The 24032-nt window shown below is 41.5% G+C and overlaps 1 protein-coding gene across 1 annotated transcript in view; it reads left to right on the top strand.

Moving 5' to 3' along the window:
- The first annotated feature begins 10130 nt into the window (after positions 1-10130).
- Positions 10131-24032, top strand: part of LOC145407831 (adipokinetic hormone/corazonin-related peptide receptor variant I-like) — a 203351-nt gene continuing 189449 nt past the window's right edge. The window contains exons 1-2 of the mRNA XM_080278688.1: positions 10131-10331; positions 20878-21534. Of these exons, the coding sequence (XP_080134814.1) occupies positions 10131-10331; positions 20878-21534 (858 nt within the window). The remainder of the gene's footprint in view (positions 10332-20877; positions 21535-24032) is intronic.

Consider the following 24032-nt stretch of genomic DNA (forward strand, 5'->3'; position numbering starts at 1 on the left):
CAGGGTGATATGTATCTAAGCAAACGGACGCCTGACGGTTTAGTGAGTTAAGGCGCTCAACCAGATGTGACAATGGATTACGTGTGTGTGTGTGTGTGTGTGTGTGTGTGTGAGAGAGAGAGAGAGAGAGTAAGTGAGTGAGTGGAGTGCTATGGATCTCTTCCTTCCTCCATCAGTCTTACCTCCCCCCATCCCAGTCACACCTCACATCACCCCCCGTAGTAGTGGTGAGAGCGAGAGAAGGAAGCTAGGTGTAAAAATGGAGAGAGAGAGAGAGAGAGAGTCGTGATATCCTCCGTCTCCTTTGCCTTAACGCCTCATCATTACTTGTTGCTCCTTTATGCTTTCGTGTTAACTTATCCCTTTCACTTCAGTAACATTTTTTACTCCTTCTAGCATCTGGCCGTTTAATTTAGCCTTAGGGATACGTTTAGAGAGGAAAAACGTAATGATACATCTTTTTTACAACAAGCGGTTTCCTCACTGTTCGTCCCTTCGCTTTGATGACGTATTTTACACCCTCACCTCACAAGCAAAGGAGGGTTTGTGCGAGGTGTGTGTGTGTGTGTGTGTGTGTGTGTACAAACAAACGCAAACTTTTGTGTCCTACTTTAAATTTGGTTAAGGGGTAGAAGGATAGCCAGAGGGTTGACATTATTATTGAAAGCAATTGGTCAGAGGTCAAGATCAAAGGCTAGGTCAGAGATTGCCACAGTAGGGTCAGCTTATACGGTAATAGTTTTATCCGATTTACAAAAATCATTACGGAAGGGTTGAGAATATTGCAAGAACAAAAGGTGTTTATTTTTAGAGCACTCAGTCAAAGGCCAATATCAAAGAACAAGGACAAACTTCATCGTGTTTGTTTGTGAGTGAAATAATTATAACAGCTTTGATCAGATTAGAGTCAAACTTGGGGGAGGATTTGAGGATCACCGAAGGAGCTAATTAACAGTTTTTGAGAATAATTGGGCAAAGGTCACAAGACAGATCCACTTAGACAACACTGTAAACAGTTCTATCCGATTTACACTAAACTTTGGGGAACGGTTCAGAGTTCTGCAAAAATAAGCGATTCGATTATGAGAACAAATAATCAGAGGTCGAAGTTACACGGAAAGGTCAGGCAGGTACAAGGTCACAGGAAAACTTCAACTCAATTTTGATGCAGTTTGAGAGCCATCTATGAATAGTTGAGGTCACAGGGCAAATCAAATATTCGGCTCTTAGACCAGCTGGTGGGCGCGGGTGTTACACTCCCTGGATGCTCACTTTCGTTTCGCTTTGATGTTGCCAGACGATTAGCTTTGTCTGACAGAGAACCTACGTAGTAAGATGACTAAGGAAAGCTTGGTCGAACCTCTCATATTCGTGAAATTTTCCACTCATGAATAAACTCATATGAAAAAAAAAAAATAATACATCCTTTCATTGAAGACTTCATAATATAATCTTCAGGAGGGAGCAATAAGTAAAAAAAAAAAATCTTCCCGGGCTGGAAAAGGTTAAAACTTTCTTCCCGACACCATCTGTGTAATGTCTAAAAAATAAAAAAATAAAAAAATAAACTTTCTTTAAACGTAAATTCTCAGGAGATTGTATGGATCGTCGTCTGCAGCAGTATGTTCAGTTATTCGATTAATATTCTTGATGAGCGTCTCTTCATTTAGCTGGAAATATGTAATTGTGGTCGCGATTACAATATAAAGATGACGGTGGTTTAAAATGGCGCCCCGTACAAAAGATATGGAGACGCGCGCACTAAAACGCTCGGGAAGCCGCATACGAATTAAAAGAGCTTCTGTATTTAAGTGCATCCATTGGTTTCTGTTTTTCTTCCATCCACACATCTTAAGTCATATTAAAATCATTTTTGGTTTCTACTATTGCCCTACGTTTCTCAGTAGATATCAGTCTTTCTTGTGTGTGTGTGTGTGTGTGTGTGTGTGTGTGTGTGTGTGTGTGTGTGTGTGTGTGTGTGTGTGTGTTTCAAACCCATTATTAATTTCGATGGACCAAATGAAACTGCATTTGACAAAGATTTATTCTGATGTTTTTCTCTACAGTACAGTGGCGTCTCTTCGAATTAACCCTTGCTATCTCTAGACAAACGTGTTAAGCTTAGGAGAGGCTTTTCTGACTGTGAGAGTCAGATATAGTGTACATGCTCTCTCAAGCTGAATAAAATCGTCTGAGGGTGGCAGGACGAAGGCTGGTATTCTAGTTGGTTAAGGAAGCTCCCTAACACTTTTTCCTAATCGAGTTATTTTGCATATTACACCTTACTGTCCTATTCTATGTTAAATAAATCTTTCAAATACCGCCATATTCTGCATAAACATTATGCAAACGGCCATTAACCAGCCACATATAAAAATAAATCGCTAATGAAGTGGTGTTTGTGAGCCTTCTTAAGCGACGAGAATACTAGACTAAGACTGGAAAAGCGAGAATTAATGTCTGGCTGAACATGGCGTGGGCAGCTGCCGTAATCTTGGTTGTGTTTTTATTGGCACAGAGTCATGTATTATTCACATTGTTTTGTCCACTTTCTGAAGCTAAAATTTAACATCAGTCGCGAAGTTTTCATATTACCAGATCAGATCAGATTATGCTAATGTGTAAAAAGTTAAGCGCGAAATGTCAAAGGCAATTTCCATAAGTGAAGGAAGGTTGTAGGCAAGTGGTAATGTGGTCTGCCGTTTGAAACAACATTAGTTCTGTCTAAGGCACGGCAGGGAACAGCTTGCAAATTACCGACAATATTATGCAATTACGGAAAATGTTGAATGCGAGAACAAGAGCAATATTCGTAAGAGAAGAGTCTGACAACATGCAAAGGGAGTGACTACTTGGCACTACACAGCGTATCTTTGTGTAGATGAGTGTGACATGTCCTCGTGGAGCGAATAGAAAATGAAGAATTGCCTAGGAGACTGAATGTGAATAATTTGGAGGTAGAAAAACGGAAAGGAGACCGAGGGTGAGATGGAAGGACGAGGTGGAGGAGTATAAGAATGAGAGTGGTGTGGGATGAACAGGAGTGAGAGGGAGACAGAGGATGAGACAGACACAGGGATGGAGAGGTGTAAAAATGAGAGCGGTGTAGAATGGAGGGATGGGGAAAGGCAGACCGAGGATGTGTTGGATAACAGGGTAGAGAGGTATAGGAATGAGAGTGGTGTGTGACTGAGGGAGTGGGAGAGGGAAACCAAGGATGGGATAGAGGAATGGGGTGGAGAGGTACGATTAGGAACTTCTGTGCTCGATACAGCAGAAGGAGCATCAAGGTCGGGTTGCGAGAGATATGGCACGTGTGTGATTGCTTATACTGGAACATCAAAGTTGGGTATAAAGCATCCCATGTGACTAGGGATGAGAGGAAGCGGCCATGCTGTATAATGCTCTCAGGTTCTCAGTCAACACGATCTTTTATGGAGTAAGAAACACCGATGTGGGACTTGGTGTGTATTAACGTTTTGCCTCATGGCTTCCTCAGAATAATTTCAATTGTATTCTGAAGAAGCCATGAGACGAAACGTCAATACACACTAAGTCCTACATCGGTGTTTCTTGTCCAGTCTGTCTACGAACAGTGAATCACGATCCGTATTTGTTGGCTTTAGTATGTATCAGATATGAAGACTTAAAGCAATGGCAATAATCGCCGTAGAATTAACCTTTTTTTCCAATTTCCTGTATACTCCTACGAACTCCTTTGTTAAACTGTAATGATGTCCCATGTGTAGTATATAGTTAGGTAAGATGAGACCCATTAGCCAACACAGACTTGGAATCTCTTGAGTCCCTCACCTAGACCTGAGGTGCACACTGTAGCCTAAGACCAAAAAGAATATTATGAAGCTGTTTGATACAGGTAAATGTTGGTTATCACAAGTGTCGGCAAAGTTCATCATTTAAATGCTTCTTTTTTATTCTCTAATGCAAACGTCACTTATCATGAACACTGTTTCCCTAGAGGAGACGGATGGACTGCAGGAGACGGGAAATTTCAGTTTGCAGTCTACTGGGTTCAAGTCCGGATAAACTTATGGCCACAGTGTCAGTTACCATCCGTACGACTAGTCTGTAAAATAAATAAATAATAAATAAATAAGATAAAAAAAGCTAAAATAGAAGGAACAGAGGAAGGCCAGACTTCCATATATATATATAATATGAGTATAAGAGTAGTTAGAGTATTGTAATTGCTTAGAATGGCATTATATTAGCGTTCTCATACTTTTATGGAAATAATGCTTTTACATAGATATTCTCTCTCTCTCTCTCTCTCTCTCTCTCTCTCTCTCTCTCTCTCTCTCTCATTCACTTTACTTCTGTCTTTGATTCAATTACGCCTTCATTCCACTCCACACCCTGGTCTCACACCACCTCTCAGTCTTCCTCTCCTTCGCCTTCATAACCTCCAACACTCCCTCTTTTTTTTTTTTTTATCCTCGCTGTCACTCACCATCTTGCTCGCTTTTTTTCTCAGTTCAAGGTTGTTTCTCGTTTGTTTTCTTCTCTCACTATGCGGGCCTTATTCTCGTTGGCACTGGAGAGAGAGAGAGAGAGAGAGGGGGGGGAGGGGGGGGAAATTTGGATAGAAATCGGTGAATGAGGTGCAGGGAAGTGAGAAAAGAAGGAGGCCAAGGATGAGGTGAAAGATTGAGGTGTAGAGGTATATGAGTGAAAGGAGGTTGTGATTTTGAGGTAAGGCAGCGTGATGGCGGAGTAGAGGGTGATATGGAGGCGATTTGCTTGTTGCCACCCCTTCAGGTTATACAAACGTGCCTCAGCTACTTCGCCATTCCCCGAAAGGAGGATTGTAGACTGCAGAAGGGCAACATAAGTGAGTGGCAATGGTGGGCGTCCCGTGACCTCCCTACACTGACTCGGCTTTGTATTGTAGGTAGGCTGGACCATCTCGTGTGTGTGTGGACCAAGAAGTTCCCTGAGATGGCCTAGTCGTGTATAGAGAATGAAGAGACTGAGTAGCATTGTATAAGAGTGAGGTGGAGGGGGAGAGTGGGAGGGGTATAACCAGGATGAGATGGGGAGCATGAGGAAGACTGGTATGTAAGTGAGGGTGGTTTGAGATGGAGAAAGTACAGCCTGATAGAGTGACACGGGGACGAGTATTTTTTTTGTCACCCCTTCGAATTTTTAGGCAACTCGCTATTGACAGGCAGACAAACTTTATAACACCTCTTCCTTGTGCTCTGCGGGTGTTTTTCGGGCTTGTACGGGCTCTTCCAATTGCACTGCGACTCACGTTGCAATAGGTGACCGAGATTTTTCTGTCTTGTAAAAAGCAACCAGAAGCGTAGGTCGTCTCTGTTCGTAAATATTTTGGACTACGTAGCATAGCCTCTGGTCCCCACGGAAGGCAAAACAATACTGGATGTTATCGTTAGCTCTTCCTGGAATTTTACTTTACATAATGACACCACCTGTTGGAATGGAGTGCGATATTTCCTATTTTATTCGTGCCATCCCGAGACTCTATCATTCAGCTTTAGGACACTGTTTAGAACACCCTCTCTAGTGTTCCTTTTTTCCCCTCTCTTTTCTCATTTTTCATTCCCTCCCTTCCATTTCTTTTCTCTGCCTCCCTGCGTTTCCTTTCTCTGCCTCATTTTATTTCTTTCCTACCTCTGTCCCTTCCCTGACCTTCTCATTTCCCTCCTTCTCTTCCTCCATTATTCCTGTTTCCTCTCCTTCCTTCCCTCTGCCTCCCTTTTTGTTCCCACTGTCTTCCTTATTTTTTCTCTCCAGATCTTCCCTTTTCTTCACTGCCTCTCCTTTTTTCTCTCATTCTTCCTTCCTTCTCTCCCTTTCTCCATCCACCAATTTTTTCAGCTCTTCCTCCCTCTCCCCCCTTTCTTCATCCTCCCCTCCTGTCTTTAGTCCCCTCCTTCCCTTCTTTCCTTACCCCCCCCCCCCTCCTTTCCGTCCTTCCTTCCTTTCTTCCCCCTCTCACTTCCGTTTCTATCATCTGTCTCTTCCCTCTCACACTCCCTCTCCCTCCCTTTCCTCCCTCTCCCCTTTCCTCTCCCCTCATTCCTTCCTCTTCCCTCCTCACCCTGAAGTGCAATTAGGGACCTGGTTGTAACGTCAGCTAAATAGGCCGTGTTCATGGAGGAAGAATGGCACTAATACAAATATTTTTATTCTCCCTTAATGATACTCGTGCAGTCGATAAGCATTAATGTAAGTTCTATTTATTTTTATATTTTTCCATTTTATTCTCCCTTACATATGTCCCATTTGTTTGCTCCCTTAATGCTTACCTCCCTCCCTCCCCCCTTCCCCCTAAACTCTAAACCTTCATATTTTTCCCCAGTCTGCATAGCATTACTGTGTGTGTGTGTGTGTGTGTGTGTGTGTGTGTATGTGTGTGTGTGTGTGTGTGTGTGTTTGCTTTAAGGCAGAGAATCAGTTGAAAGCAGTGGCAGCACCTTTCCTTAATCTGGAGCCCGTGATGATGATACTGTATTTATTTATTTTTTTTTTAGTCGATATTTCAAACCTACAGACGATTTTACGCCTCTTTTGACAGCCTTTCGAGATGCAGGGCATAGATGCAGCATTCCCTAACAACTTCGTTACTCAGGGGCTCTCCTATATTGAGTAAAATCGTTCGTAACCTGAAGGAGAAACAGCAGAAAAAGTCGTCAGGTATAACTGGTGAAAGAAAAAAATCTGTCTATTAATACGTCTTTATTGGTTATACTCATTTTTTTTAGATTGGTCCAAAATTGCCATCCTTTCATCTTTAATGCTGAGTTCCAAAAATAAAGTAGCACTATATGTCTAGTCACGAAGAAGTGTCTTGGAAAAAGCGAAGTCATAGCATTGTTTTTATCTGCTATTTAAGGTACTAACACGATCACTTCTTTCTTTACCTCCCCGTGCAAGACGAGGTGGAGGCGAAGGCTGGAGAAAGGCCAGGGGTAGCAGATAATATCCTCACACACACACACACACACACACACACACACACACACACACACACACACACACACACACACACACACACACACACACACACACACACACACACACACACACACACACACACACACACACACACACACACACACACACACACATACCATTATCCTGCCCTTACACCAACCCTGTCTTCCACTTTCTTCTCTTCAGGGGAGTAAAGAAACAAGTGATCGTGATAATGAAGTACGTAAAAAAAAAACTATAAACGGACGAAACTCTTGGCCAAGTGAGTATGAAAGGGGTATACTCGGGGTCTCTCCCAAAATGAAAAAAAAAGCCATAGAAAAAATAATTACAAAAAGGCGTCCTCAGTCGGAAGGGAAGCATTACCTTATATTCGCAATGAGAATTAATAATCTGCAAGTCAATTCGTTTTCACCGGACGGAACAAGGCAACTCCTACAACAAGGATTCTATATCGTGGTTGCATGATATTCAGTGAGCCTTAGCTATGAGGCATTAACGAATCTCCTAGGTTATTAGTTAAATCGACCCTCCACTCTGGCTAAACCTGGCCAGCAACTGAGCTGAAAGGGTTTGGTATCTTTGGCCTGTGATGTTGTCCATTAAGGAAACTCCTTAACATCTTTTCCCAAGCGATTTAGTTTGCTTATTTCACCTTACTCTCATAGTCTGTGGTATATAAAACCTTCAAACATCGCCACCCGCTGCGTATATAGCGTACAAAAGGACATTAACCAGCCATATCCAAAATATATTGCCAAAGAGTAGATGTCAGGGAGTTTCATTAAACCTCGAGAATACGAGTTTTTTTCAGGTCAGAAGAAACGTGCTATAGATGAATTGTAGGATTCTCTCTCTGTATATGGCCAGACGGATACTATAGTGTACAATAAACGTTCATTTCTTAGTGCTGTTCATTTGATCACTTAATTTTTACTGCTTCAACTCTTAGACTTTATATATATATATATATAAGAGACATCTAGCTTCTTGTAGCACGAGGGAAAGGTGTTGAAGTAAAGAGGTTAATGAAGAAATATCCAAACCCTCCTGTCTGGACTCTTTGTTGAAGGAAACTTTGGGGATGTGACCAGAACAAAATATAAGTACATACATTATGGAAGTGGAGTTTGGATTTGCAGGGTATTTGGTTTAATTCTTTGATATATTATTATTATTATTATTATTATTGTTGTTGTTGTTGTTATTATTATTATTTTCATTGCAGTTCACTTATGGATTCAGTAATATTCAGAACTTGTATTTTATTACCTCGTGTAAATTTACGGGCAGGTTGGGATTGCATTAGTTGTTGGTAGGGATGCGGGACAAGGATATGCTTTTAGGTGACCTAATAACGCAGATAACAGTTCAAGTTAATGTCAACGGGGAAGCAGTTGAATCTGCCTGTCTGTTTACTTCCGTTCTACTTATCCAACAGATACACAGATAGGGAGATTTTGGGATAGATAGGAAAGTAGATGGGTAAATAAACTGAAAAACAGACAGAGAAATACATAGCTTTAGTCATATATGTATGTAAATAATTTGATATACAGTACTCGTATAGACAGGTAAATTATATATATATATATATATATATATATATAATGTTTGGCTGGTAAACTCGTTAGGGTGATGGGTTGGAAACCTAACCAGACCCCCAAATTGGTCGTGATGAAAATAGCAAGTGTGTGTACAGTGCCTGTGCCTCACCCTCACGCTCCTGTGAAACTTGAGTGCCGTATTGGTTTCTTTCCTAATTTTCTGTACAAATGGTGTTTCGAATAAGTACATCTTACACGTATAATAAATAATAATTAATCAACTAACGCAGTTTATGCTATGTACATTGTTTCTACTCCCTGCTGTATCAATACGTCTTATTTATTTCATGCTCATCATCTTAAGGTAATTTTATTCAGTTTAGGCGATTTTTTATGAGGTGAAGATGTAGGTTATACACATCCTTCACTGATCCCTCACTCCCAAGACGTCTTATTGTTTCTTGTTACCTCTGGACAATTTTCTTCAGCTTACATGAGTAATTAAGAGCTTCAGGGTAAGGTATAGCCTTGAACAACCCCATCAGAACTAGGGAGCTGTACCAAATTGGCGAAATGGTTACAGCAGAGAACTGATTGCTGGTTCGTTTGTGAGTCTTACCCCATACTTGATACAGAGATTATTGTGTAACGAACCTGGGTACGATAGAGCCACCTCCGGACACAGGCTAACGAGGTATTGATTCCAGTCAGTGAAGCATATTCGGCTTTCATTCTGACAGACCTTGGTCAAAACGTCTATTAGCCCCATCACTTCAAGGACGGTATTTGATTAGTGCTACAGTATCTCTTCACCTTTGTGTGTGTGTGTGTGTGTGTGTGTGTGTGTGTGTGTGTGTGTGTGTGTGTGTTTTATGTTGTCGACACTGGGCATAGGCTTCACAGCCTGCTACCAAGGCCCAGTAGTCCTCCTGCACACCATACACCACTACATGTCACCACTTTCGGCGCTAACACCCACCGTCCATATTGAATACATGTTAGGGCTGTCTCATACAGGACTGGTGTATTGGTATTAACGGGGGTATTTTTACGACATGTCGGCGGGTCTTCTGGTAGATCAGTAAGGTCAGCGTTTTATTAAATTCATATCCTTAAACTGTTCCCTGCCCCAGAGGGGATTTGAACCTGGATCCCGTAGGACTGCAGGCCACCTCTCTACCAACTGAGCTACCGCCTCCCCTAAAATGTGTGTGTGTGTGTGTGTGTGTGTGTGTGTGTGTGTGTGTGTGTGTGTGTGTGTTGGAGGTCTTTAGGAACTGGAGGGGTGAGCAGATCAAATATTAGGTAGGCTTTTCATCATTAGTGTAGACATTTTATTGTAAAGAAGTAGTTGATGCGTTTGTTCATTACAGATACATTTGATCTGTTTGCAAGCCTTTGCTCAGGGTCATTTGCTTCATTAAAATAATGGACTTTGAGATAACCATAAATCTTGTTCAGTATGAATACTGAGAGGAACGTGAACGTCGCCCCTCGAACACTAGGGTAGACCAGCTCCAGCTTACCCCATTACTCCCTTTATAGCGACACCTCAGGGCGATCTTGACGAGGCGAGCCCAGGACTTGCATCTGAGGTTCTCGATGAGCCTAGAAGTGGTGGCGCTGTGCACGCTGGGTGAAGCAGCTGCAGCGTCCACCCGGCAACCAGTTTCTCATACCTCCCAGCATCTTGCCGTGGGAATGACCCAGATCCAGGAAAAGCCGAAACCCTACACGATGTATGCACTGTGCTGTGCCAGTAGGGAGGCCACACTGAAACGATTGCTTACCTGCGGTCGACAAGTCTGCTTGGCCAGACAGACCGAGGTTAAGCAGCGACAACAACAACTTGTTCATCACTCTCCAACTCTTCTAACCCAGTCTCACCGGAATAAAATTTCCGGCGAGAGCTAACGTAGAATACTGGATTTGTTCTGAATAGCAGAGAGTTTATGAGGCTAATGAAATATGTAAACCTGCAAGTTCGAAAATCGTCTAAGCTCAAGAAAAAAAATAATTTAAAAGTAGCAAGAAATTTTACGAGCGAGCGAACGCGGCGAGCGAAGAGATGTTTACTTGGCGTTCAGCTGAGAAATGAGCGGCCCGACACGACACGGCCCGACCGCAGTGGTTTTCAAAGGCTAATAACTTTTCTAGTACGTGAAACAGAGAAGAGATTCTTTCAGCAGGTTGTAGATACATTCAATAAATTTTATTTTTAGCTGTATATTTACTCATGAGACCAAAGAAATCCCTTGGAATCCCAGCTTTCCAATGGAATGTACCAAGGGCTTCAGTTGATATGCTCCGCTATGAAATCTATTTTAAAAACATTTTCTGTTGTAACAGTCTTTGTTTGCGTGATTTCTAACAATTAGATATTGGATATTACGCTCGTAATTTTTCATGACTGTTTTTTGGATGTTATGGGGGTGAAATCAGCAAGGATAATCGCCCCATTTCTGGGTTTTCATTTACCGACTTAGTTCGTTGACACGGCAAGTCGGAAGCAGAGAATTGAACATTGCGCGTGTGTTAAATATTACGGCGCCTCCCTAAATACACTTCCAGAGAGCAAACATGAGAGAAAGAGAAACAAAAGTGAGAAAGTAAATCTTTTAGCTTAATTATTCTTCTGTTATTGTTCAACTACCTCGCAAGAAATGTTGAAAGTTTACACCAAGATGAAATTATGATGATAGGCGTATACTGTATACAAACGCTCGCTCCCTCGTCACGCACTCACAAGCTCATTTTACTGGTAACTTGGATATGAGAATGAGGGTGGTAGACTTAAGAGTTTATAAATACCCCACACCATCTCCCTTCCCCCCCTGCCTCTCTCTCGCCCTGCCACTCACTTCCCAACAATGTAAGTTTCCGCCCTTTTGCCTTCTATAAAAATTTGCTGTTTCTTTCCCCTACAGTCACAGCTACTCTACTACTCTTACTATTACTATTGCCATAACTACCATGTATCCTACTGCTATATATTTGCAGTTATGGTATAAATGATTAAATTAGTATTAAGAACGGCCCATTTAGAGAGGACGGTAGGGGCTGTGTGGTCTGTAAATTTATGTAAGTTTGTGTGGACTGATGCTCTCTCTCTCTCTCTCTCTCTCTCTCTCTCTCTCTCTCTCTCTCTCTCTCTCTCTCATTAAGAACGGCCCATCTAGAGAGGACGGTAAGGGCTGTATGGTCTGTATGTAAATCTGTGTAGCTCTCTCTCTCTCTCTCTCTCTCTCTATGGTATTTGATCTCAGGCAATTAAATCCTTTCCCGTTTTATCTTTCTTATCTGGCCAACAATTTTTACGCGCGTCAAGCAGATCTCCCAGCCACTACAACTACCACAGCCATCACTACCACAAACACAGCCACCACCAGCATCGCTACCACCACTTCCACCACCACCACCACAAGCATCGCTACCACCACTACTACCACCACCACCACTACCATCACCATCACCATTCTTTCATTTGCTAGCCTTTTCTTCCATCAACACACACACACACACACACACACACAAAGTCAATTTTAAATACGACCTTCTTTTAAACCTCTTGTACGTCTCATTCTGATGTCTCTTGGAAAATTTATGATTTTTTTTTTTTTGTACATAGACCCAGGAACCAGTTAACTACGCTGGGTGGTAACCATACAGCTTAACTAACAAATGGACGCTTGGTTGTTTAGTCATTAGTGTATCAGAGCGATCCAACCTGGTAACACCCATAAGAGTTGGATGTAAATACTGTAAGTGGCTTTGAAGATATCGCAACGTTTCTTTAGCGATTTATTCTGCACTTTGTACTTCCCGTATTCTCTAGTATCTTATTAGTGCAAACTATTTCAGTATTATAATAATATAAATAACATATAAGCCAATGGTCATTTGTAACACGGCAAATAAATCACTATGGAAGTGGTGTTACGGAGCTGTTTTGTCACCTAGAACATGGTCGCGTCCCTTTTTTTTTTTCTTTTTTCTTTTTTTTTCAGGGGTAAATTACTATATCCGGTTTACTATAACTTGGCCTAAATTTGCCGTCTCTCGATCTTGAATACTGAGTTACAAGAGATTATTGTAAAAGAATATGATGCAAGTCATGAAGATTGGTGTGGAAAGGATGTATAGAGCCACAGTATTATCTTTTTCCGCCTCTGCACTACTTGGAATAGACTGCGAATGTACAATAATCTGGGCCAAGTTAAGCTAAAATGACTATAGATATTGGATAGACGCGCCAAATATATCTGAAATGCATTGGCTATCTCAGGCCCCTACATCCATGATAGGACAACAAATGAATGGATGATGGAAATTAGTGACAGATAATGAGATTGAGCTTACTTGTTTCTGTCGCCTTGTGCGTTTGTGTACTTCATTGTGTGTGTGTGTGTGTGTGTGTGTGTGTGTGTGTGTGTGTGTGTGTGTGTGTGTTCGTCCGTCCTTCTGTCCGTTCCTGGGCGTGGGTTAGAGGCAGCACTTAGCAATATAAACGAAGCTGTCACTCACAAGCTCCTCACACACACCACCAGGCGACATCGACGAGGCTTTAGTGTATCTGACAGGTGGGGGGAAGCTGGCCCTCTCACTGCACAGGAAGATGTATACTTATGCATATTGACTAAACGTGGATTATTAAGGCAGACAGTGAAGATTTGCCAAGCACCAGTTGTCTGCAGCACGACCCGCAGTAGAGGATATTCATGAAGGTTTCCAGTTGTACTTGTAGATGAAAAAAAAAAGAAAAAAAAAGGGAATTTTGTTATATTTTGGATGTACTAACCAAGGCATCACCGGCCCCTCCACTGAAGATGTATTTTAGAACCTGTGATCTGTTGGGAGTGAGGGACCTGGACAGTAATATGACGGTTGTTTGTCGTAGCCTAGGTGATTCTTTAAGCTATAACACTCACTACGGACAGAAAGGCGGAGTATCACATCCCAGTCAAGAGGCCATTAGCTGATATCAGGAAGAGGATTCAGTCTCATTGTGCAACACGCTCTAATAATGTAAGTAGACGTAGCCGAGGGGTGTAATTCTGTAGAGAGGGTTATTTGGTTGAATCGTCGATGGGAGAGTCGCTAGGAGAGAATAATGGTGAATCGTGTAGGAGATGATCAGTGTAGGCCTTCCCTGTTCCGTTATTCTCTTCGTATTTTAAGCGGGATGATGAAACAGGCAGATTTGGGTCGACGGAGTTTATTGTGAGACAGTTACTTGAGTAAAAGGTGAGAGTTTGGCGTGACCCGTATAGCCTATGGGTAGTAGCAGTTTGTGCTAGCTGCCGTCCTCCTACTTTGCTCTCATTCCCTTGCTCCCTATCGCACTCTCTTTGTCTAACTCTTGTTCTCTCCTGTCCTGCTCTGTCTCACTCTGTCTTCTACTAACTCTCCTACATGTGATATCGGACTTATATCTTCCTCTAGCTTCCGGCTAGAGTGTGGGCGTACTTGTGCATACGTCTGTGTGTGTGTGTGTGTGTGTGTGTCTGTCACATTTCCGACACATGATGAGGGGTGTTTGACATCCTTGATTCGTCTAGGCAAGGGGATGTGTACTGTAACTCTTCCTGGAGAACTCAGACATAACTACCTGTTTTACATATTGTTACCTATAGCTATATAGTTACATACTGTTGTTACATATATTTTTGTGTTATAACATATTATGCCTACATATCGCTCGGTCACGCCTACTGTCGTACCATCAACAGTAAATATTGTCCTAACATATTAATGCATACTATATACACATTACAATTAACTTGTAACTTAATTGAAATACATAATATTGTAAAGTTACATAATTGTATGAATACAGTATAATTGTTACGTAGTGTTAATGCTATTGTAGTTACATCATTTTAATGTAACTGTTACGCAAGTGTGACTGGTATAACATTGTGTAACAGCAACGGTTACATAATTGTGTTGGCCATAAAATTTTGGTTACATCTTGTTAATGCAACTGTTACATTATTTTATTAGCCATAAAATTGAATTTACATAATTGTAGTAACTGTAACATAATTGTAGTAATGCTATTGTTTGTAGTTACATAATTGTAGCTACTGTAATATAATGGCAGTAATGCAGGGTAATGCAAGTGTTTGTAGTTACATAATTGTAGCAACTGTAACACAATTGTAGTAATGCTATTGTTAGTAGTTACATAATTGTAGGAAATGTAACATAAGTGCAGATATGCTGTCGTTTGTAGTTAACATAATTGTAGCATTTGTAATATACTTGCAGTAATGCAAGCGTTTGTAGGTACATAATTGTGGCAAGTGTAACATAATTGCAGGAATCACAAGTGTGGTCATAGTAGCTATATAACTGATACATGTGTATCAGTTATATGTGCCAGAGCAACAGCCCAAAAGTCGTTAGCATATAACTCTTACTTAAAATCAAAAACACCTGAATCACTCTCCCAATTTAAAATTGCTAGAAATCATGCTAAAGCTGTATTAAATCTATCTAAATCAAACTTTCTTCAAAAGCAAGCATCAAAACTACCTAACAACTCTAATGACAGTAGAATATTCTGGTCAACTCTTAATTCTTTCAATAATAACTTTAACAAGTCATCTTCCATTCCCCCACTAAAATCTTCAGATGGCAATATTACAAATGACCCACGTGGGAAAGCAGATATCTTTGCTAGTACCTTTGCCAGAAACTCTACCATAGATGATACCAGCCAGAATGTCTCAGTACTGGAACTTGATTCTCCCGAAATTACCCCACTTAAAATACAGACAAGATACGTAAAATCCATCCTAGACAATTTACCTACCAACAAAGCTCCAGGCCCAGATGGAATTCCGCCAATTGTTTTGAAAAAGTGTTCCCCTGAACTTGCCTCTGTCCTAGCTAAATTATTCAGACTATGCATACGTACTTCTTTATTCCCAAATTCATGGAAAGAAGCCAATATCCACCCAGTTCCGAAGAAAGGAAGTTCGTCTGACCCCTCCAATTACAGACCAATAGCTGTCACATCTTCTCTTGGTAAGGTATTTGAAACTTTAATTAATAAGCATATTGTTAAACATCTTGAATCCAACAACTTAATTAGTGATAGACAATACGGTTTTCGCCACGAAAGATCCACCATTGACATACTCAATCTCTTAACTCATACCATCCATCAATCAATTGATCTTTTTGGAGAAACTCATGCAGTAGCTCTTGATATCTCTAAAGCTTTCGACAGAGTATGGCACCGTTCCCTGCTGTCCAAACTCCCTTGCTATGGACTAACGTCTTTTGTTCCTTTGATTTCTTCTTATCTTAGTGACAGGAAAATAAGAGTAAAAGTAGATGATGTATATTCGAATTTCCACTCAATTAACGCCGGCGTGCCGCAGGGATCAGTTCTGGCGCCAACCCTATTTCTGGTTCATATTAATGATCTCTTATCTGTCACTCACAATTCCATTCACTCATATGCAGATGACTCAACACTACATAGTTCATTCACACTCAGACATCCATTTACAAAGTCTAATATCTCTACCTCTCAACTCAGTACAGCCATCTCCATAAATCAAGATCTAGCTACAATCAGTGAATGGGGACAAAACAACCTTGTCTCTTTTAATGCTAGTAAAACTAAATATATACAGTTTACTAATAGACAGATATTGCCAGATTCGTACATTACCTTCAGTGCTACTAATATTCCCATCTCCAAAAGTTTTGAAATTCTTGGTGTCTCACTTAACAGTGCCCTCAGCTGGACCTCTCATGTCAGATCACTTGCTAAAACCGCCTCAAAGAAACTTGGATTATTGTACAGAGTCCGTAACTTCTTCGCCGATGAGCAGTTAGCTATAATTTATAAGAGTCATGTGTGCTCTCAGCTTGAATATTGCTCACCCTAGTGGAATGGTTGTGGAGAGGTTGCATTAAGACAACTAGACAAAATTCAGAATAAAGCTGTTAGAATCATTAACAACCCTGTCATTACATATAAACTACCTCCCCTGCAAGTAAGAAGGAATGTTGCCTCCCTTGCATTATTTTACAGATATTTTTTTGGCAAATGCTCAGACGAAGTTGCGTCCATGGTGCCACCTCTCTATGCCTTCCCTCGTGGTACACGGGCATCTGGTAGCGCTCATGACTGGAATGTCACTCAGCCATATTGCAGAACTTCTGCCTATCAGAATTCTTTCATTCCCCGAACTGCATCTCTCTGGAACTTGCGTCCCCAGAGTTGTTTTCCTCCAAATTTCAACCCACAACTGTTCAAGTCTAACTGTTACAGATATTTTATGAACAGAGGACACCAGTAATCTGGTGTATGGACTATTTTTTTTTAATCCATTTGTTTTTCCTTCCTCCGTTCTGTTATTTATAAAAAAAAATATATATAACTAATACAATAATAGTTATGGAATCATATCATGAATCATCCATATTTGATGTAGTTGCTCATTTGAGACACCACAAGTGTATTGGCTGAGTTATGTGAGACACCACAGGTGTGTTAGCTTGGTTATGTGAGACATCACAGGTGTATTATCTTAGTTATGTTGCATGGTTTACTTGGGACACCATGGGTGTATTGACTTAGTTATGTGAGACACCTCAGGTGTATTAGCTTAGTTATGTGAGACACCTCAGGTGTATTAGCTTAGTTATGTGAGACACCTCAGGTGTATTAGCTTAGTTATGTGAGACACCTCAGGTGTATTAGCTTAGTTATGTGAGACACCTCAGGTGTATTAGCTTAGTTATGTGAGACACCTCAGGTGTATTAGCTTAGTAATGTGAGACACCTCAGGTGTATTAGCTTAGTTACCGGTATGTTGCACAGTTTATTTGAGACACCATGGGTGTATTGACTTAGTTATATGAGACACCATGGGTGTATTGACTTAGTTATATGAGACACCATGGGTGTATTGACTTAGTTATATGAGACACCATGGGTGTATTGACTTAGTTATATGAGACACCATGGGTGTATTAGCTTAGTTATATGAGACACCATGGGTGTATTGACTTAGTTATATGAGACACCATGGGTGTATTAGCTTAGTTATATGAGACACCATGGGTGTATTGACTTAGTTATATGAGACACCATGGGTGTATTAGCTTAGTTATATGAGACACCATGGGTGTATTAGCTTAGTTATATGAGACACCATGGGTGTATTGACTTAGTTATTTGAGACACCATGGGTGTATTAGCTTAGTTATATGAGACACCATGGGTGTATTGACTTAGTTACGTTGCAGAGTTTATATGAGACACCATGGGTGTATTAGCTTAGTTATATGAGACACCATGAGTGTATTAGCTTAGTTATATGAGACACCATGGGTGTATTAGCCTAGTTATATGAGACACCATGAGTGTATTAGCTTAGTTATATGAGACACCATGGGTGTATTAGCTTAGTTATATGAGACACCATGGGTGTATTAGCTTAGTTATATGAGACACCGTGGGTGTATTAGCTTAGTTATATGAGACACCATGGGTGTATTGACTTAGTTACGTTGCACAGTTTATATGAGACACCATGGGTGTATTAGCTTAGTTATATGAGACACCATGGGTGTATTAGCTTAGTTATATGAGACACCATGGGTGTATTAGCTTAGTTATATGAGACACCATGGGTGTATTAGCTTAGTTATATGAGACACCATGGGTGTATTAGCTTAGTTATATGAGACATCATGGGTGTATTAGCTTATTTATGTGAAACACCACAGGTGTATTATTCTAGTTATGTTGCACATTTTGAATTAAGATGACATTATAAGTAACCCATATTTTGTTACATATTTAATATATATAACTACAATAGATGTCCATTATATGTGGACAACGCCTTAGTTCCTTAAAGAATGGACTGCATGGCGTAAAACTGCATCAGTCAAGTACCATGATGGTGCCGAGGTGGAAAAAGAAAAAGTCTGTGTAGCCAGTAAACACTATTTTGCGTGTGTAATTCCCTCGCTGAATCACTTAATAATTTCACGCGCCGGAGCGGTTATGAAGGTGCCGCTGCCTCACACGCGCCCACACGTCTTCATATTTTCCGACACCCGTGAATAATGGCACTCGTGACTCCGGGCTGATCCCCTTGGATAAGTGAGGCTAGCCAACCCTTTCCTCGCACAGAATGATGCATTTTACACTGCTGTGATGACCCCAAGTGTAGTCCATAGATACTTGCTGTCTGCTCTAATTACCCTCGTGTAAGTCTTTTTTAAGTAGACCATCGGCATGGAAAGTAGCAAGAACAAATTAAAGACTTCAAGGCTTATGCTACTTTCCCCTGCTTACCTCGACCGCACACTTTTATTCACTCTCTCTCAACTTTCCTTCCTTGCTTCCTCTCCTCATATTCATAGCTGTCTTCCTCCACACAAAAGCGCTGCTGTGGGAGATAATATGGGTAAGAAGAAACCACCGGTGAATTAAATTATACTTTGAATGATATTTAGCTTCACTTCCATGGTATGGTGTATTATCAGACATCATTGCTATCATCTTGAGCCTTCTTCCCACTAGAGGAAGGAAAATACAAAGTGCGAAACCTATCACCATCATCATGTCTTTTTTTCTCCATCTGTAGAGTGAAGGAGTTAGGATCCAGATGCAAGCAAAGACAAAGGTCGAACATGAGAAAACCACTACTAGCATGCCCAGTAATGAGATGGGCCAGACAAAACATCCCACATCATTTGAAGTCCCAGGAATTCTGTTTGATCCTCACAGGCCTAAGGATCTTGAATATCCCTTGTTTCCCCAGGTGCATGGCGCTGATAAGAGTCGCTTCCATGCAGATGTACCGATATAACCAAGTTGATCAGCTGCCTGGTTATACAAACATTCCTCATCTCCCTCCCTATCCCCAGAAAGGAAGAAGGTAGACTGGTGGAAAAGGGTAACTTCAACCTTTACGTCACTGAGTTCACGTTCAGATAAGCCTGGAGCTGCAACTGCTATTACGACTGCTCCAAGTATTAGGACACAACAAAACATTATGTGTACCTTTACATCTTCACCTGATTGGCCTACAACTTATACTGTTCCTGTTGTCTCGGGATTATTATGAAGAGTAAGGAAGACATTTCCATCTCCTACTTAACATTCACGGACTCATTTGAAGCGAGAACCCAGTGAACTGATGCTGGAGCTGCTATTGTGCAATCCACCATCTTCCTTTAAGGGGATAGGAAAGGAGTTGGACGTTTGTTTAACGAGGCAGTGAAGCTGTTCTGTGATATCAGTGCCATTACATGAAGACATCCCTCTCCTGCATCTTGTGGAAATGTAAGCCTCATGGTTAAATACTGCCTGAAGTAAACCGTTTAGGACTCGATATTCTCCGAAGCAAGTAGATAAATAAATAAATAAAGTTTGGAAACAGCAAGGTAAAAACTCATCAAACTGAGTGTTATTTACCCCTCTACTGTACAGCCCGTAGGTAAAAACCTGCTGGTCCAGTAACCAGTGTTGGTCTCGCCTTTAAAACAGCTATGTTCCATGATCTCAGTATCCTTTGCTCGTAAGGAATTCCATTCGTGTCTTTTGGTGTGCTTAGGTCGTGCGTTAGGTATAAAACTGAACTTTGTTTTCCTCTTTGCCATTGCTTCTTAACCCATGGATTCCGGTGACGTATTCTGTTTGATTATTCATTCTGTAACCAAACGATTTTATTCAACTTAGGCCTCTCGTGCTGCAGTACTGTTATATCGAACCTCCAGTTTTAAAAATCTTGAATTAAATGTATTCGTCAGGAGATAGCAAGATTTATCAAACAAATGCTTTCGTTGACCACATTCCCCGTCAAACTGAGAGTGGTGAGCGAAAGAATAGGCGGGATGGACTGAAATGGTGGCGAGGGCTGGGACTCAGGCAGGGAAGAACACTATGGAAAGTGGTGTTGCAAGATTAATGCTCTGACTGCAGTGGCGATTTATTTCTCAATATCCTCCAAGAACGTGAGTGTCAGGAGGATAAAAAAAAAAAAAATGGGCATGGGGGTCACTGAAATGTTTTTGTGGGGCCATGAGAATATACCCTGTGAAAATGGGTGCTGTAGGCGTAATGGTTTAAGTGCAGTGAAAGCGTATTTCAGAGTTTTCGCCAGTAACAGGATAATCTCGCGTTACACTCATATACTCGGCGTCTTGTGGTGCAGGCAAAAATATATCACCAGAATCAGAGGATTAGTCTTTTTCCTTCTCCAGTTTCTTCCAGGTTACATGATTTTAGTAAGTGTAGGGCAGCTATAATATCGTTAGTCTTGCTCTTGAACTGGTAATACAAGGCTGATATGTTTCAATCCCACAGACTGTCGCTGGTGATGGCGGGGTAGGCGTGATGGCAGAGCGTGTGGTGGCAGACGGGCTGCGACAGACACAGCAGTGGGTGTTGGAAGCAGCAATTAATCACACTGACTGCCAAGCGGGGGACTGTGGTGGTGCCTGGAGCGATCAGGAGTATGGTGTTGGCAGTCAGGAGTACGATGGTGTCAGGTATGATGGAGAACCGGACTATACCAGGGACAACAACAGCATCCTACCATTACCCTTCAACCTCACCACTGTTACATCCATACTACCCACACCCAGCCCAACCTCCACCTCAGACATCCTGCCTCCGAGTCTGGGCTTCGATGACAACGCCAAGACGGACATCATCATCTACTGCGTGATGTTTGTGGTGGCCGCGGTGGGTAACCTGACAGTGTTCATCACGCTCTGCCGCAACCGCCACCGCAAGTCCCGTGTCAACCTCATGATCATGCACTTGGCCGCGGCGGATCTCATGGTCACGCTGATTAACTTCCCGCTGGAGGTCGGCTGGCGTCTGACAACACAGTGGCTGGCGGGAAACTTTGCCTGTAAGCTCTTCCAGTTCCTGAGAGCGTTTGGACTGTACCTGTCATCCCTGGTCCTAGTCTGCATCAGTCTGGACCGGTACTTCGCCATCGTACACCCACTCAAGGTCAGTAAGGTCTGTCACTCCTGTACAATATGCTCAATTTGAACATGACACAGCACTAGCGTGAGGTGGAGGTTTAGCTACACTTTCCTACATTCATCCATCACAGGGACTTATTTCAATTAGTAAATGACAACGCAGTTAATTTGTTACTATTGCCAGTAATACAGTAATGTGCATATGTCAGGGTTATAAGACGTACCTACTGTACTGCCAGAACTCTCTTAAACTTTGATGCTGTGCCAGGTTCAAACGTAGCCATCAGTTTATCACTTCACACTGATTAACTGATTTTTTGTATAGTCAGAAGCATGGGTTCTTTTGGTATCTATCTTCGTCTACCTCAGCTATAACAGAGAAGGAGATTTTAAGTCAATCCTGGAGGAATGTAGTTATCACACAACAGATAAATTTATTGCATGTAAAGTGTCCAGCCAACTCATAAGTAAAGCGGCGTTACCTCCCTTTGGTTCTGATTAATGAACATCGGATAAAAAGAATCGTTATTTATTTTTCCACGTGTCAACGGTGGACCGCAAAGGTTTTCAGTAACTCCCTCGATATTGGTGCTAAAGCGAGGAGGAGTGGCAGTGTTTCCTTCATTAGCTTCTTCTTATGATCTAACGGACGGAAGGATAGTGTCAGGAATGAAAACTGTGCGTAAAGCAGTTATATTTTTAGCACAAAGAAGTACAGTTGTGGACAAGAATATCGCTCGGTGTTTTTTTAAAGTCCGACGATTAAGAAACTCTAGATATGATTAAGAAAGATTTATTAAGATTGTTCACCGTCTCATTATTTATTGAAATGTATCGATATTTTTGTCCGCAACTTTGTACTGCATAAATTACATGGTGGAGTGAGAATGGAGAATGTTTAAGGACCCTGACCGATTATGGGCTTGTAGAAAAATTAATTCTGTGGAGTATTATTGTGGTGATAGGAGGATGTGGAGGTTTGTCTGACCATATAATAGGGGTATGCAGCGTGTGACCAGCAAAAACTCTGTGGATAGTGTGACTAGCAAGTATATGTAGGAGGAGGACGGGAGGGTGGGGAAGGAATGAAGGGAATGAGGAAGGGAAAGGGGAAGGAGGAACAAGAGAAATGCAGGTGGAAGAGGAGAAGGCAGAGGGAATAGGGCAAGTGGGATGAGGTGGGAATCTGTAAGGTTTTAATAGTGAACGAGGAGGTTGATGGAAGATTAGAGGAAAAAGAAAATATAATGAGGAATGAAAAAAAGAGGGGGAATAATGCAAAAAATGGGTAGAAAATGGAAGATGGGGAGTAAATATGTGGAGGAAAGATAATGAGAAAGACCAAAAATAATTAGGTTACATACAGAGGCAGGTAATGACGCAATTAGTAATGAGCAAACTTTCGTCTTCCGGTCTCTCATTTTCTCCCAGAAGCTCACTCTGTCTCTCTCTCTCTCTCTCTCTCTCTCTCTCTCTCTAGACAAGCAAGATTAATACAACGCCTCAGTGCTCCTATTATTTGTATTAATATATTTTGAAATGATGAGGCTATAATGCTGCTACTAAAAAAAAAAAAAAAAAAAGCGTACGCATTATTATTCCTTCGCTGACAGCATGATAAGCGATGTAGTTAGCCAAAATGCAGTGATGACAGACCCTTTAATTCCGTGTTAGTCATTTTCTAGCTTCTTTACTAACTGATGATTTTAGTCAAGTTGGGAGAGCTTTCTGATACTGAAGAAATTGCTTAAATCTCTTTTGATATATTTTATGGAAACTGGATAATGAAAATAACGTGTATTAATGTCAACCGCTAGAGGACGACAGGCCACACATACGTTATAAAGTTACTTGCTTGTGCCGTAATAAAGGCGGTTAAGATCAGTAAATTTACTTGTTGGTACCGTAATAAAGGCGGTTAAGATCAATAAAGTTACTTGCTGGTACCGTAATAAAGGCGGTTAAGATCTTTAATGGGTTGAAAATTGCACTAGAAACTGTTTACAACCTTCGCACGACGAGACGCTCACTTAAGCCCAGTATTATTTTCTGACAGAGGCAAGAAAAAGGAAATGCTGAGAAAAAAAGAAGAGGGAGGATTTCTGAGACCCACGAAAAATACAAGCAAGGATTAAACCGCACAGGACGTTACAGTCTTTTTCTCCCCATTTTTGTTACTCAGACGTTTGCATGCAGCTCAGGAGAGACTGTAGGAGCCAGTATTGTTAGACACAGCCTTTCTTTCCCCCAGTATCTACAAGGTGAATACGTGGATAGGATGGAGAGCGAGAAACTAACGAGGAGAGTGTGTTTGAGTGAGGTGGAGGGGGGGAGAGGGAGAGGGAGGCCGAGGATGCAGTGGAGGGATGGAGTGGAAAAGTATATGAGAGAGGGAGGTGTGCGCTGGGATGAGGGCAGTGAAATGGCGGGGGACAGGACGACATGGAGGCGATTTGTTTGTGGCCACTCCTTACGGGATTGAGGCGTCTGGCAGTAGACAGATAGACACAATACATGTCGCTA

This window comes from Coenobita brevimanus, chromosome 74 (genome assembly GCF_032717465.1).
Source record: "Coenobita brevimanus isolate Jiangsu-jjx chromosome 74, ASM3271746v2, whole genome shotgun sequence".
Classification (NCBI taxonomy): domain Eukaryota; kingdom Metazoa; phylum Arthropoda; class Malacostraca; order Decapoda; family Coenobitidae; genus Coenobita; species Coenobita brevimanus.